Source organism: Pygocentrus nattereri, chromosome 2, assembly GCF_015220715.1.
Source record: "Pygocentrus nattereri isolate fPygNat1 chromosome 2, fPygNat1.pri, whole genome shotgun sequence".
In the NCBI taxonomy this organism is placed as follows: domain Eukaryota; kingdom Metazoa; phylum Chordata; class Actinopteri; order Characiformes; family Serrasalmidae; genus Pygocentrus; species Pygocentrus nattereri.
This window is the reverse complement of record NC_051212.1, coordinates 28,888,621-28,901,276: the sequence shown is the minus strand read 5'-3', so window position 1 is coordinate 28,901,276 and position 12,656 is coordinate 28,888,621. Positions and strand designations below refer to the sequence as shown.

Sequence of the window (12,656 nt, the reverse complement as noted above, 5' to 3'; positions counted from 1 at the left end):
AAGCATTCCATCTTAATCCCATTCGTTTTTTCTAGACCTGCCTGAGTCTTTCTCAGCTTCTGAGACATTCCTTTGATTTTCTTACTTTGATCACTACATTGCATAAGAGAATACTTTACTGTTCTCTGTCTGGTCTTAACACAATAATAATAATAATAATAATAATAATAATGATAATAATAATATAAAATTTTAAAATAAAAATTGCAGATTCTATAATTTTCTTATGCAGCTCAGATATTGAAAGGTTCTCTTGCGAACCATAAGTGGTTCTTCTTTGGCATCACTCCAAAGAAGCCTTCTTTCACCTTTATTTTAAAGATTGTGCCTTCAGTAGTTTTCTTAAAGTGAATGCATATACACTTATTAAAAAAGTTTTAAAAAAGTTAAAAGTTCTTTCAATGAATCTTTATTTTGTGAGTTGAGACCATTCCTTCAACATGTGGTGGTAATATAAGAGAAGACTGAAGATTGAGGGAGGAGGGAGAACTTGGGCTGGAGTTCTGGGTCTGCCTGTAGATTAAATACATAGTAATTAAATATTTTTTTATAGGGCGTTAGATGAGAAGAAGGTGGGGTTTCAAGCATATTCCTCCACCCAAACTTCAGTTATAACATAACGACATTAAAGCGGTGAAGTTCTCAATCCTCTTTTTTCACCCCTCATTACTCACTAGCAGCTCAACACATAGGCACATGTCACACACAGAGAACCATCTGTTAAAGTTGTGTGCAAAATGTTTTTTTGTTTGATTATATTGCAGCATTTACTGCAGACACACAACTCCTGCAAAGGTTGTTGTGCTTTACTAAAGGCTGTAGTCTGCCCCAGCCATGCCATACAGAAAGCGGGGCTTCAGGCTAACAGCTAGCTCTAGCATTAGCTCAAGTGTGTACTCACTTTTGTCTGAGAACTGTCTCACTAGTTCTTCCTGTTGTACAGGCATAAACACAAAACAAAGCAGCTAACACTTCCTTCACAGTAAGGGTCCTTGTCAGAATAAACCAGAGAATGACTGCTGAAGAACTACTAACTAATGCGAATATGAAAATATGAACATTTTCTGACCATGCTACAATATTTCCATTCTACCAGTGGAACAACCATAAATCGTTCCAGATTGAAAATTCTGATCTTTTTATTTTGGATGCAACATGCCAGTGTAAAATATTGTAGGCCTTTTGTCCTTGGACAGGAACATGGAAAGGGATATTGGGATGGTAATATGGATGGACACAAACTGTCAGCATTCTTCACTGTACAATCACTGAAGCTAAATAACCTGCCTCATGTAACGTCACACAGTGCCTTTGGCTGCACTGTTCAGTCCAGTCAGGTTTGGATCAGGCATTTTGATTACTCCATTTCTCTGTAGGACAATGTGCATGTAAACAGCACATGGGTTCAATGTTTATTTAAGGGACATATTAGCATTATCCTTTGCACTGGCGCTGTGTATCCGCTAAACTGTGTGTGCAAATGTCTGTTTGGAAGTGTTTCTGTGTTTGATGGGAAAACATGAAGTTGAAGTCTTTGCGTGTGGTATGTATAAATGAAACAATGCTTGTTTGCTCTGCAGGGCACCATGTCACAACCATTCTTTCTGACAACAAGGGAGAGGAAGATGCAGGCAGCGGCCATTTGCAGAGAGGTTCATGGTGCTGATGGTATGATGAAGTCTTTGCCATTTCTTGGGGCAAATACAAGCAGTTGGCCTATCCATGCTCCACTGGCAGAAATCTCAGTCAATCTAATGAAGAACTGTTGAGCACAACTAATATCTGTCAAAATGCTGCACTCATATTTCTGATTAGGTGGCATGGGAAATTTAGAATGTGTTAGTAATTCTAAATGATTAGTCTACATGCATGTGAAATGTCACAATGTTATGATGGGTCAAATGTAGTTTGTTTAAGTGTGAAATATCTCATGGACCTGGCTAGTAACTAACTCGCTCACTCGCTCACTCGCTCACTCACTCACTCACTCACTCACTCACTCACTCACTCACTCTTTTTCTCATTCACTCACTAACTCAGATTTTAAACAAGGAGGGGCTCTTCACTCACTAAATCACTTACATTTTCCACAAGGGGGTGCTATTAGCACTTCAGTAGCATTTGCTGCTTCACATCAATGACACTGTGTGTCCTTGTTGTCATGTAATCTAGCTAATGTTAGCAATGAGACAACCAGAATTAATGATACTTAGTTTAGTCATAATATACAAAAAAGTAGTTCAGTAATGTAGAATTTTGAACTATAAACTTAGCATTATGCAGATTGAAAATAAATCTAAAATTTTTCATAGAGGTGAATGGGAATTTTGACAGCTTTCTGTAAAGTTTGTATCCTTATAAGAGCTGCTCTGAAAAAATGCACCTGTGGGTGGACAGTGTATAAATAAATTAAAAAGTATTGCATGAATCCAGCAATTCAGCCTTAATTTATATTAAAATATAACGGAAACCTTTTATGACAGTATTAATGGCCATGTAGCACTTTCAGCAATGGCACTAGGGGTCAAAATAATTCACTGTAATTTTCACAGTTTTGTGAAAAGTTCATTAAATCACAGTCTGTTCAGATTATAATGCTCACAAATTCATTGTGGTTTAAATACAAGCTGTGCAATGAACTCCAATGTATTAAGTTTGTTGTGTTTGGGAACAAAAAGTGAAATCAAGCATTTGTCCTTGGCATAATGTTCTTTTTAAAGGCGGTTGGTGAGATTCAGATTGTTATAATTCGAGCATTATTTGCAGAACTCTGCAGGTTTGCTTCCAAAATACCTTTACGCACTTCTCAGTTCACATTTACATCACTGAACACAAGCTCACCAACACCACAACCTTTGATGTTTCCTCCTCTGTGATTTACAGGACTCTTAGTGCAGTCTGGTTGGAATTCTTGTTTGTGTTTTCTCCACACAAACTGCCTACCAATTTTTTCTCTCAAACTGCCTCAAATGTCATTTTGTTCACATTTTTAAAGTAACAAGTAGTAAATGACTTCAGTACAATAAACTTTAATTAAGGTAAAATGTCTAAAATGTTTAAGCACCTTTTGGGCCACTGTAAGCCTTGATATGCCATAAAGGCCTTAATAACCTCCATGCAAAAAATAAATACGCAGCAACTCTAGAGAAGAGAGTTAGATATTAGTATATTTCATGCCATTAGTTTGGATATAATAAACAGTCCATAGTCAATTAGTTGCTTGAAAGTGTTGAGACAGAAAATACTCTTATTGTTTCATGCGCATTTCAGTAATGTATGCAAGTTTCTATAAAGTAGTGTACTTATGTAATTCAGTTCGGAGGCAAACTGCTCTGTACTTGGTATATTACTCTGAGCAACTCACAGTTAGCTGTCCTCAGTTGCTCAGGTTTATTTTTGTAATTAGCTGCCTGCCACACCCTGGCTGGGTTGTAAATAATCCAATGAGATGTTTTACTAGTGAAAGTAACTAATCCTTTTGTAGTTGTACATTTGAACTGCTATTTCTGGACACGGGCAACTGCATGGTGACGGAGAAGATGAAGACTCTTAACAGCTGTGAGGACATGCTAGTGGGATAGCTTTGCAGCCTTTGATAGACCAATAATGTCTACATCTGTACTCTATAAGAATTATAGAATAGCATTGAGCCAGGGCCTCAACAAATGAATGAGCTCCACATTCACTGTAACCAAACGGCTGGTAGAGCACAGGTTAAGGTTATTCATGATTGAGTAAATGTACTATGTACTATGCAAATGTCAAACAAAGAGTGCAAAATATATTGCACTTTTTTATCAACTTTGTGTTCAAATTTAGAGTCAGGTTAAAAATACACTGCATACACAAGGTCACTTTATAATAGTAATTGAATTAACTCTGCCATATGGAATTCTTACTTTTTAATCCTTTGCATCAGATGTGTCAAACTGGGTTCCTTCCAGACCACAGCTCTACAGAGAGTATCATTTTCCCTGTTCTGACACTTCTAACACACTAATTAGCAGATGAATTGAATCAGGTGCGTTTAGTGAAGCAGAGCTGCTGTCTGGAAGGAACCCAGTTGGACACCCCTGTTTCACACACTCCAATTTGGTCAAATTAGCTACAAGGTCTTTACTGAAACTGCACACCTAATATGCGATTTGTCATATCTTCAGAGTCGGAGGTGGATGTGGGGCGGAAGGTGAATGCACCTAAAGAAATTATGCTGGAGGAGCTCTCCTTAGCATCCAACAGAGGATCTCGGCTCTTCAAGATGCGTCAGAAACGCTCAGAAAAATACACATTCGAGAACATTCAGAATGAAGCAAATGCTCAAATCAATGTAAGTGTGACCGGTTTGTTATGTGTGGTGTCGGTATATTCATGTAAATACCTTCTTTAATTGCCTGCTTTAAATGTTAGGCAACAAAATTATATGTCTCTTGTAGTTTACCATGACTCTAAAGTTTGAATTAATAAATAGAAATAACTTTTAGCTCCTTTCCTTATCTTCTTTTCTTTCGTTTTCTTTTTTTTTTTTTTACAGAACAGTGTGATTCCTGCTGTACCAGTTAATGAAGCCACAGATATCAAAACCAATGTTAATGGTGTAGCTGACCAGGCCGATCCATGTACTAGTCCTGGCATTATGGCCCCAGGTCAGTATTCATTCTAGTGCATCCAGTCAGCATGGAAGCAGTTCAATTTACAGCACAATATACAATAAATTCAAACATAATAGTCAAAACACTGCCAATAATGGTAGTTCTGCTAGAAGTAGTATTAATCCTGTTGAGGGACAATTTAGTGAATGCTTTACTCTTCCAGTTCCTTTTCATGCTAGTTAAGAAGCTAACACTATTAGTATTTATGCTAGCAGCCACTATTCACATGATTCGGGGTAAATATATGAGTGAGTTCCTGAGTCTTCACAAATTCTGCAAAAAACAAAAAGCAAATGGTCAAGGTTTGGTCCTCACAGTGACAATTTGCTGATGTTGGGGTTATCTTAACATATGTTACATTGGGGATATATGACATGGAATGAAAACTGTGCCAATCAACCTCAGTCTCCCCTAAATTCACTACAGAGATCAATGGATTTGTCATAGAATTTGTCCTGTACACTCTTCACCTCTTGAGCTGACTGTCTCTGTGAACATTCCTCTATAATAGCCCTGTGCCTCTACAGGAAGTTTGTCAAGTACTTACTGTGTCTTCTAAGAGCCGGCCCAGTGCAGTAACTGTCTGTGATAGCATCTCCAACAGATGTTATCTTTCCACCTCCGTAACCTGGTCTTGCTGTTTCTAGATCAGAGAATGTTTTGGCGACTTGTACAAAGTCTTTACTGTACTAAGAAGTATTTGGTTTGTAACCCTCCAAGAGCACTGGGTTCAACAGTGGCTGTAGTGCAAAGTGATTGTGTGGTAAATGACTCCCCATCATTAGCTTTGCGCCTTTTAATGGCAATTATTAAATGTTTAGCATTCAAATCAAACCCTTCATGAATGATTCATTAAGAGGTAAGTTTTCTGTGCTCTGAGCAAAAACTGTCAGGAATATCTCGTATCCTTTTACTACTACCTGAGTCCTATAGCAGTCATTTTGCGTCATTTTACAGTCACTCTGTAATGCACAACCAATATGTAAACTTCACTTTTAGAAATCTAGAGTTATCATTGTTGTTTTGCTGCACTGTTTAAATGTAATTCCATATTCAGTACATAGTAAGGATCCTTATGAAAAAGATTAACAGGAATTTCTGCAAGACTCCTAAATGAATCTGAAGACAACAGGATGCCACAATCAAGTGTTGTGGACAACAGGTATCATTATGGATGACTGTCATAACTACAGTACAACAGGAATGATAAACAAATATGAAAACATTATGCTATATTGTTACTTAAGTATTAAACAGCACTATTTCAATTTTGTAAGTTCACATAGTATTACTATACATTATTTTTGTAAAGGGATAGAAAAGAATTAAGGATCAAAACAAGACTCCTCTGCCTCTAATATTTTTCAAAGGCCTGCTCAGTGGCTCAGGGACTTTCTTGAGGCTAAGGAGTTTTCTTGAGGCTGATAAACTAAGAGATTGTCCACAGTGTGAGGCTGATATGTGGCAGAACACCCTCCTTACATAACCACTGTTTTGGGCTTGCTGGCTCCTGGCAGCTTGCAGAGATTTGAGGGATACTCGTTTGGATGGGCCTCCCTGCATCTCCAACCCCCCACACTTGCTTTGAGGACTTTAGGTTTAAAAGATGCTACTGTTATTTTGACTGTCACATTTTGCACTGGGGTTGGTTGATAGAACGGTGGTGCTCAAGACAGTAGCACTAACTTGCTGACTCTTGATACAAAACAAATAAAAGGAAAAAACTTGACACAGAAATCTGACACTTATTCAAAGTCTCTGCAAATGTACTGGAGGGGTTGAAAACCATTCTTCCCAAACATATTCATTCACTTGATGTTTTGATGATGGTGGTGGAGAGCTCTGTCTAACATTTTGGCCCAAAATCTCAATAGGTGATCAATTGGGTTGAGATCTGATGACTGACGTATCATCATTTTTATACTCGCTAAACCATTCAATGGCCCCACATACTCTGTGGGGTCATCTTGAAAGAGACCACTCCTGTCAGTATAGAAATGTTTCATCATAGGATAAAGGTGATCAGTTAGAATAACTTTGTATTGCTTTGAGAGACCCTTTCCTTGAACAAAATGAGTCTACCCAAGTCTACCATGCCAGCAAAATCCCCCCACAGCATAACAGAGCCATGAGCCCCTCTCACTGTAGGGGTCAAACATTTAGGCCTGTACAGTTCTCTTTGTGTACACTGCATATCGCTGTTGTCGGAACAAAACCTCTTATCTCCATTTTTGTCATTTTCCAGTTTTTTACATAATTTGTAAATACCTTTTGTTCTTATATTATGTCAAACTTTCATAAGGAATGGGTCAAAAGAAATGGCCCAAAATTGCTTAGAAATATGTCTGGTTCCATTGACTTACATTAAAAGTAAAGTAGGTTTTTTCCTTCTCTTGTAAAGTTACCATTTTGGAGATACAAGGTTTTGTTCCGACAACAGCGATATGCATTCTCCCACTTGTGGAGAACATGATGATGTATGACTCATCTGATTATCCGTCTTTGTAATAAGTGGTTTATGCACTGCTATCTGACTACACTCACCAGCCACTTTATTAGGTACACCTTGCTAGTGAAAGGTTGATCCCCCTTTTGCTTTCAGAACTGCCTTAATTCTTCGTAACATAATTTCAACAAGATGATGGAAACATTCCTCTGAGATTTTGGTTGGCTATTTGAGTTACTGTTGCCTTTCTATCACCCAGAACCAGTCTGCTCATTCTCCTCTGACCTTTCACATCAACAAAGCATTTTTGTCCACACAACTGCCGCTCACTGGATATTTTCTCTTTTTCGGACCGTTCTCTGTAAACCCTAGAGATGGTTGTGCATGAAAATCCCAGTAGATCAGCAGTTTCTGAAATACTCAGACCAGCCTGTCTGTCACCATCAACCATGCCACAATCAAAGTCACTTAAATCACCTTTCTTCCCCGTTCTGATGCTCGGTCTGCACTTCAGCAAGTTGTCTTGACCACCTCTACATGCCTAAATGCATTGAGTTGCAGCCATGTGATTGGCTGATTAGCTGTTTGTATTAACATGCAACTGAACATCCATCTGGACTTCCTGACATCCTGTACTGATATTCTCAGTTAACTGAGGCACAGTTACTCTGTTTTCCTTACATATCACATTAGTGCACAGGCATCACAGTCAGTGAATGTCAGTGACCACAATTTCCAGCCTGATTTAATGACGTCTTTCCCTTAGAACTATATAGAGCTTGTCACGGTTCCTATTGAAACCCTAATTAGTTGAGCAGTCTTTGTGACTGAAGCTGCTGTCATTCATGCCCCAAAAATGAACACTTCCATCTTTTCCTCTTGACATCTTGATACAAAAAGTTAACATCAAGGTTATAAGCCACAGATCATGGTAAGATGTTAACTGCTTCAGTCACGTAGTACACCTGACTGAAAACATCTGTGATTGTTATGTTTCTCCACTCATTTATTAATGTATATCCTCTAATTTGTAAACCACCTGTGCATAAATAATATCAGTTTATGTAAAATGTGAACTTTTACATTGTAAATGAGACAATGCATTAATGAATAAACAAGCATATATTAATAATCTAGTTCACTGAGAGACACTCAATGACAAAATGTAGACTTACAGAAATAACGTATGAAACTGTCAGTGGGGCAGTACCCCTCTTTTCACTGGGGTGTTGCCCTCAGGGGTACATCTCAGTGCCTTTAGTCATGGAACATAATTGTACCATAATCCATGAAATTACATTTTCCTCCACACACCCCATCTCTTCTCCAGGCTTTTCATTTTATTTTTATTGTTCTGTTTCAAACATTAGGTTATGAAGAGCTATGAAAAGACAAATATGAAAAGTTATGCAAAGACAAATATCTACTTTTCCACTCGGAAAAAGTTATTTAAGGTGTACAAAACCTTAAAACCACTATTGTAATTATATCATTTGTACCCTGAATGAAAAATGTACCTACACAGTACCTTTATTTCTAACAGTGAATCATAAAATTCTTATATTTACATACAACACAAAAAATGATCAATGGACTGCAAGGTTTTATGCTGATTATAGGGAATCTTTGGAAATACAAATCATCTTTTTAGTGATTTTAGTTAAGTCATTTAAAATGAAAGTGGCTCTGTCTTCAGATCATACAAGCACACACAAATGTGTTCATGGAGAGTATTCTTTAAAGACGCCTGCAGGCATGGTGCATTCTTTTCCCATGATGGCACAGCAGGTAATGTGTCTCCTTGACCTATGGCTGTCTCTCTGCTCGGCCAGCTAAGGCTCATTTCTCATCTCCTATCACATGGTCTGTTTCTCCCTTTTCCACGTGGGAGGTCTTTTTGGCCGCCTATCTTCAAGGTGCACTGTTCACTGTCTGTCATTCCTTCTCTTTTTCTGCCTCATGGTACCACAAGACCTGCACACAAAAGGTATTCTTTGGAGAAATGCCACAGAACCAATTTTTGGCTATCTAAAGAACCTTACAAGGTGTAATTCCTTAAAGAAGCATCTTTGGAAATGAGACATGACAGTGTGAAGAAACTTTTTTTAAATGTAAAAGTTTCAATGCCAATTTACTAGAACTGCATGTCCAATCAAAGAACCATTTAGGAAGCAAAGTATACTTCTGTCGTTGTTGATGAGCAAGCAAATATTTATGGTCTATGTATATTAAGTGTCTGTAATAAATGTGTAGTAACATATGTATTACAGCAACAATGTAACTACTGCTGATGTATGTTTCAGATGGATTATAGTACTGTCACTTAAAAAGTACACAAGCATATCTTGATAGCAGCAGTTTCCTTTATGTAATAACATGTGTAATAAGGTGAGGCTAATATTGTATGAGCTGAAAGACTCATACACCTTAATACCATTCACATTACAAAATGAGTTTAAGCCAGAAATTTGGTTATATTACTAAATCACAACACAGGCGTACTACTATAGCAATTAATACAAATGTTATTACCCACATATTACAAACATGTAATTACATAAGAGAACATATGCTGTTATGACATGACTATTGAGATACTTTTGTGTCATTACATGAGTAAACCTGAAGCTGTTACACGTTTTTTTACATAAGTTGTACTACTGTAATCCATCAGTAACAGTGAATCTATTACCAACTTTTACATTGTTGTTGCTTGCATTGTTAGTGTGTAATTACATGGTTATTAGGCATACTTAAGACAAAGTGGCACCACATTTACAAAAGTGTTTTTTATTGTGTTTGAATGCTTTTTTATTGTGGTCATTTAACAATTTTGACAACAAGAAGGCCCATTTTGTATTGTCCATTTTATTTTAACCTGGCCTTCTTTGTGGAGAGATGTGAATTGACTTTACAGCATGGGGTTTTTACCACTCATTGCTCCCCAGCAGCCCAATACAACACAAATGTTTCCTAGTTAACTGATAGCAGAGTAATGTGGAGAAAATAGATTTGTTTATAATCATAAAACATATTGCTTCTGTCAGAGCAAAACTTTGTACCTGCATTTTTGTTGTTGTTTTTTAGTTTTTGACATAATTTGAAAATACCCCAAAAATGTCCTTCATTTTTTTGTAAATTTCAAGATGAATTGACTAAAGGAAATGGCCCAGAATTACTTGGGAAAATGTCTGGTCCCATTGTTTTACATTATAAGTTAAGTATGCTTTTTCCTTCGCCTATATAAAGTTACCATTTTGGAGGTTTTGGTCCAACAGCAGTGATATTCTAGTTTAACTTTACCAATGGAATGACCACTAAGAAGCCTGGAGAAAGAGGCTCCTCATCCTCATTTAACAGGAGCCATTGATTTGTTCCATGTCCATTTTTAGGAGGTCCTTTAAAGGATGTTCCAGCAGAGAGGTTCAACTGCACAGCCATTCCCAAATCCTACCACTCTCCATGGGAGCAGGCCATCAGCAGTGACCCTTCTCTAGCTGACACACTGCATGTACAAATGCCTGAACTTGAGCCCAGACCTGAAATACCAGAGTACAAGAGCTTTAACCGGTGAGTAGTGCTCTCCATAAAGAACGTCTATAACCTAGCTGTCTTCTCCTAGTGAATTATGGTTTTATCAGCAGCCTTCCTCCTCTATGAGGGATACTGCAGGAGCCAATAATCCTGCCTTGTAGTGAGAGTGGACCATATTTTGTGAGCGAAAAGATGCAGCTCATCAATTTTTGAATGGTATAGTTAGCAAGGTAATTTGAAGTAGTGAGTAGAATGAATGAAACTTTGCCTTAGATTTACCCAAGCTTGCATTTACTAGAGGTGAATTGTTTGGGATGTGTTATTTTTCATTGTAATGAGATTCTGTTGTACCAAAGCTGTATTCCCAGCCAGTTCCTTTCCCCAGTTGATTTGGCCATATTTTCTAAGCAAAAAAATGCAGCTCAGCAATTTTCAAATTAGAACTGTGTAGTTAGCAAGGTCATTTTGAATTTGAAACAGTGAGTAGAGTGTAAGAGTATCATCTCAAGCTTGCTTTAACAAGAGGTGACTTGTTTGAGACCATGCTATTTTTTACTGCAATGAGACGGCACTTTGTGAGAGCTGTGTCCTCAGCCAGTTCCTTCCTCAGTCTTCTCAGTGTAGCAGCATTAACATCTAATTTGTCATTTGACGTCCTCTAGGGTGGCCACTCCTTTCGGCGGCTTTGGAAAAGCACCTAAAGTCCCAGTGAAGCCACTTGAGGTGGACACTGTCTCGAGCATCCCCAGCCTTCCTCCCCCAGCACCTCCAGCAGAACATGTGTCCGCACGACCCTCCTTCAACAGGACAGCTCTAGGCTGGGTGGCTGAAAGTGCCCCTCTGGTCCTGCCTACTGTCAGCCTAAAGCCCATGTCGTCCGTGCCGCCCGTGTTTATCCCTGAGTCTGATGAGCTCTGAGTTAAGCTTTCAAGACAGAAAAAGTACTGCACTGAATTTAGTTGATTCCAGTGTGGGCATGATTATAATTAAAATATGTCACATGAAGTCAGAGGGGGGTATTTATATTTATTCTAGTATGTATATTTACATAAAATATCAATATATTTGTGCTCATTTTATTTGAACTTTTAACTTAAATTCAAGCTGTTGATATTTAGTTACCGATTTCTTTATTGAGTTTAAATCCATTATGTTTTGTTGGTGACAACATCTCTCTTGTGATTGGTCAGAACTCTTACTTTGGAGGTTTATTATTTTATTTTAAACCAAAAGAATCCCACAAAGAGAAGAATGGAGTAACATTTGTTTATTTGAGCCACTTTAGGCCTGTACTGTTATAGAGCTGTAGTGGTTACATACACTGACATTAAATTTCATCAGCTTATGAAATCTTGATAGTGACAGGCTTTATTATTCATGAGGAAATTATGTACCTATTTTAATCAAGTAAGTTCAATGTGTTGCTTTTTTTTAGTGTATTGTGATGCACATGAAGCTATAATTCAGGTTGCATATTCAAAGGTGCCCATGTGCGTGAAGCTGTTTACAGTGCCTGATAAAGACATGTAGACAACATCTATTTAAACTTTTTTCAATGCGAAGGAAAGTTCTACATGCTTAAATTATCATAGTTAGTAATGTTATTAAATTGCATACTTGTTTACTTAAAATTTCATGTCTTATGTAAAATGTTGTAGCAAATCTTTTTGCATATAGTTCTACATATATAGACATTTCTTCAACTGTCATGTGAATCTACACCTGTACATACCAGTACACCTGTAAATAGACATAACATTGAAGATGTAATTTATCCCTTATTACTGTTATTTATAAAAAGAAAATAAATGGTGGAAGAAAGACATGCTGCCGTGGTGCTCTATTCTTAACAGAAATGGAAAATAATCCAACATTAATTATGCAAAGCAAAGCACAACTCCGTCATTTCAACACATTTCAACACATTTCAACAAAGTTATCAAGACTGTTCCAGCTCCAGATTGTCCAGTCTGATTCCGTGACTCAGGCTTATATATATAAATGGGATACGTTGTTCTGACATGCAC

At 37.5% G+C, this 12,656-nt stretch overlaps 1 protein-coding gene across 1 annotated transcript in view; it reads left to right on the top strand.

Annotated features, from left to right (window-relative positions):
• The window catches only part of myoz2a (myozenin 2a), a 12,733-nt gene extending 279 nt beyond the window's left edge, over positions 1–12,454 (top strand). Inside the window, exons 2-6 of the mRNA XM_017713926.1 lie at positions 1,581–1,668; positions 4,161–4,327; positions 4,532–4,643; positions 10,488–10,665; positions 11,292–12,454. Coding sequence (XP_017569415.1) covers positions 1,587–1,668; positions 4,161–4,327; positions 4,532–4,643; positions 10,488–10,665; positions 11,292–11,547 — 795 coding nt within the window. The 5' untranslated portion in view covers positions 1,581–1,586 and the 3' untranslated portion in view covers positions 11,548–12,454. The remainder of the gene's footprint in view (positions 1–1,580; positions 1,669–4,160; positions 4,328–4,531; positions 4,644–10,487; positions 10,666–11,291) is intronic.
• The last annotated feature ends 202 nt before the right edge of the window (positions 12,455–12,656 follow it).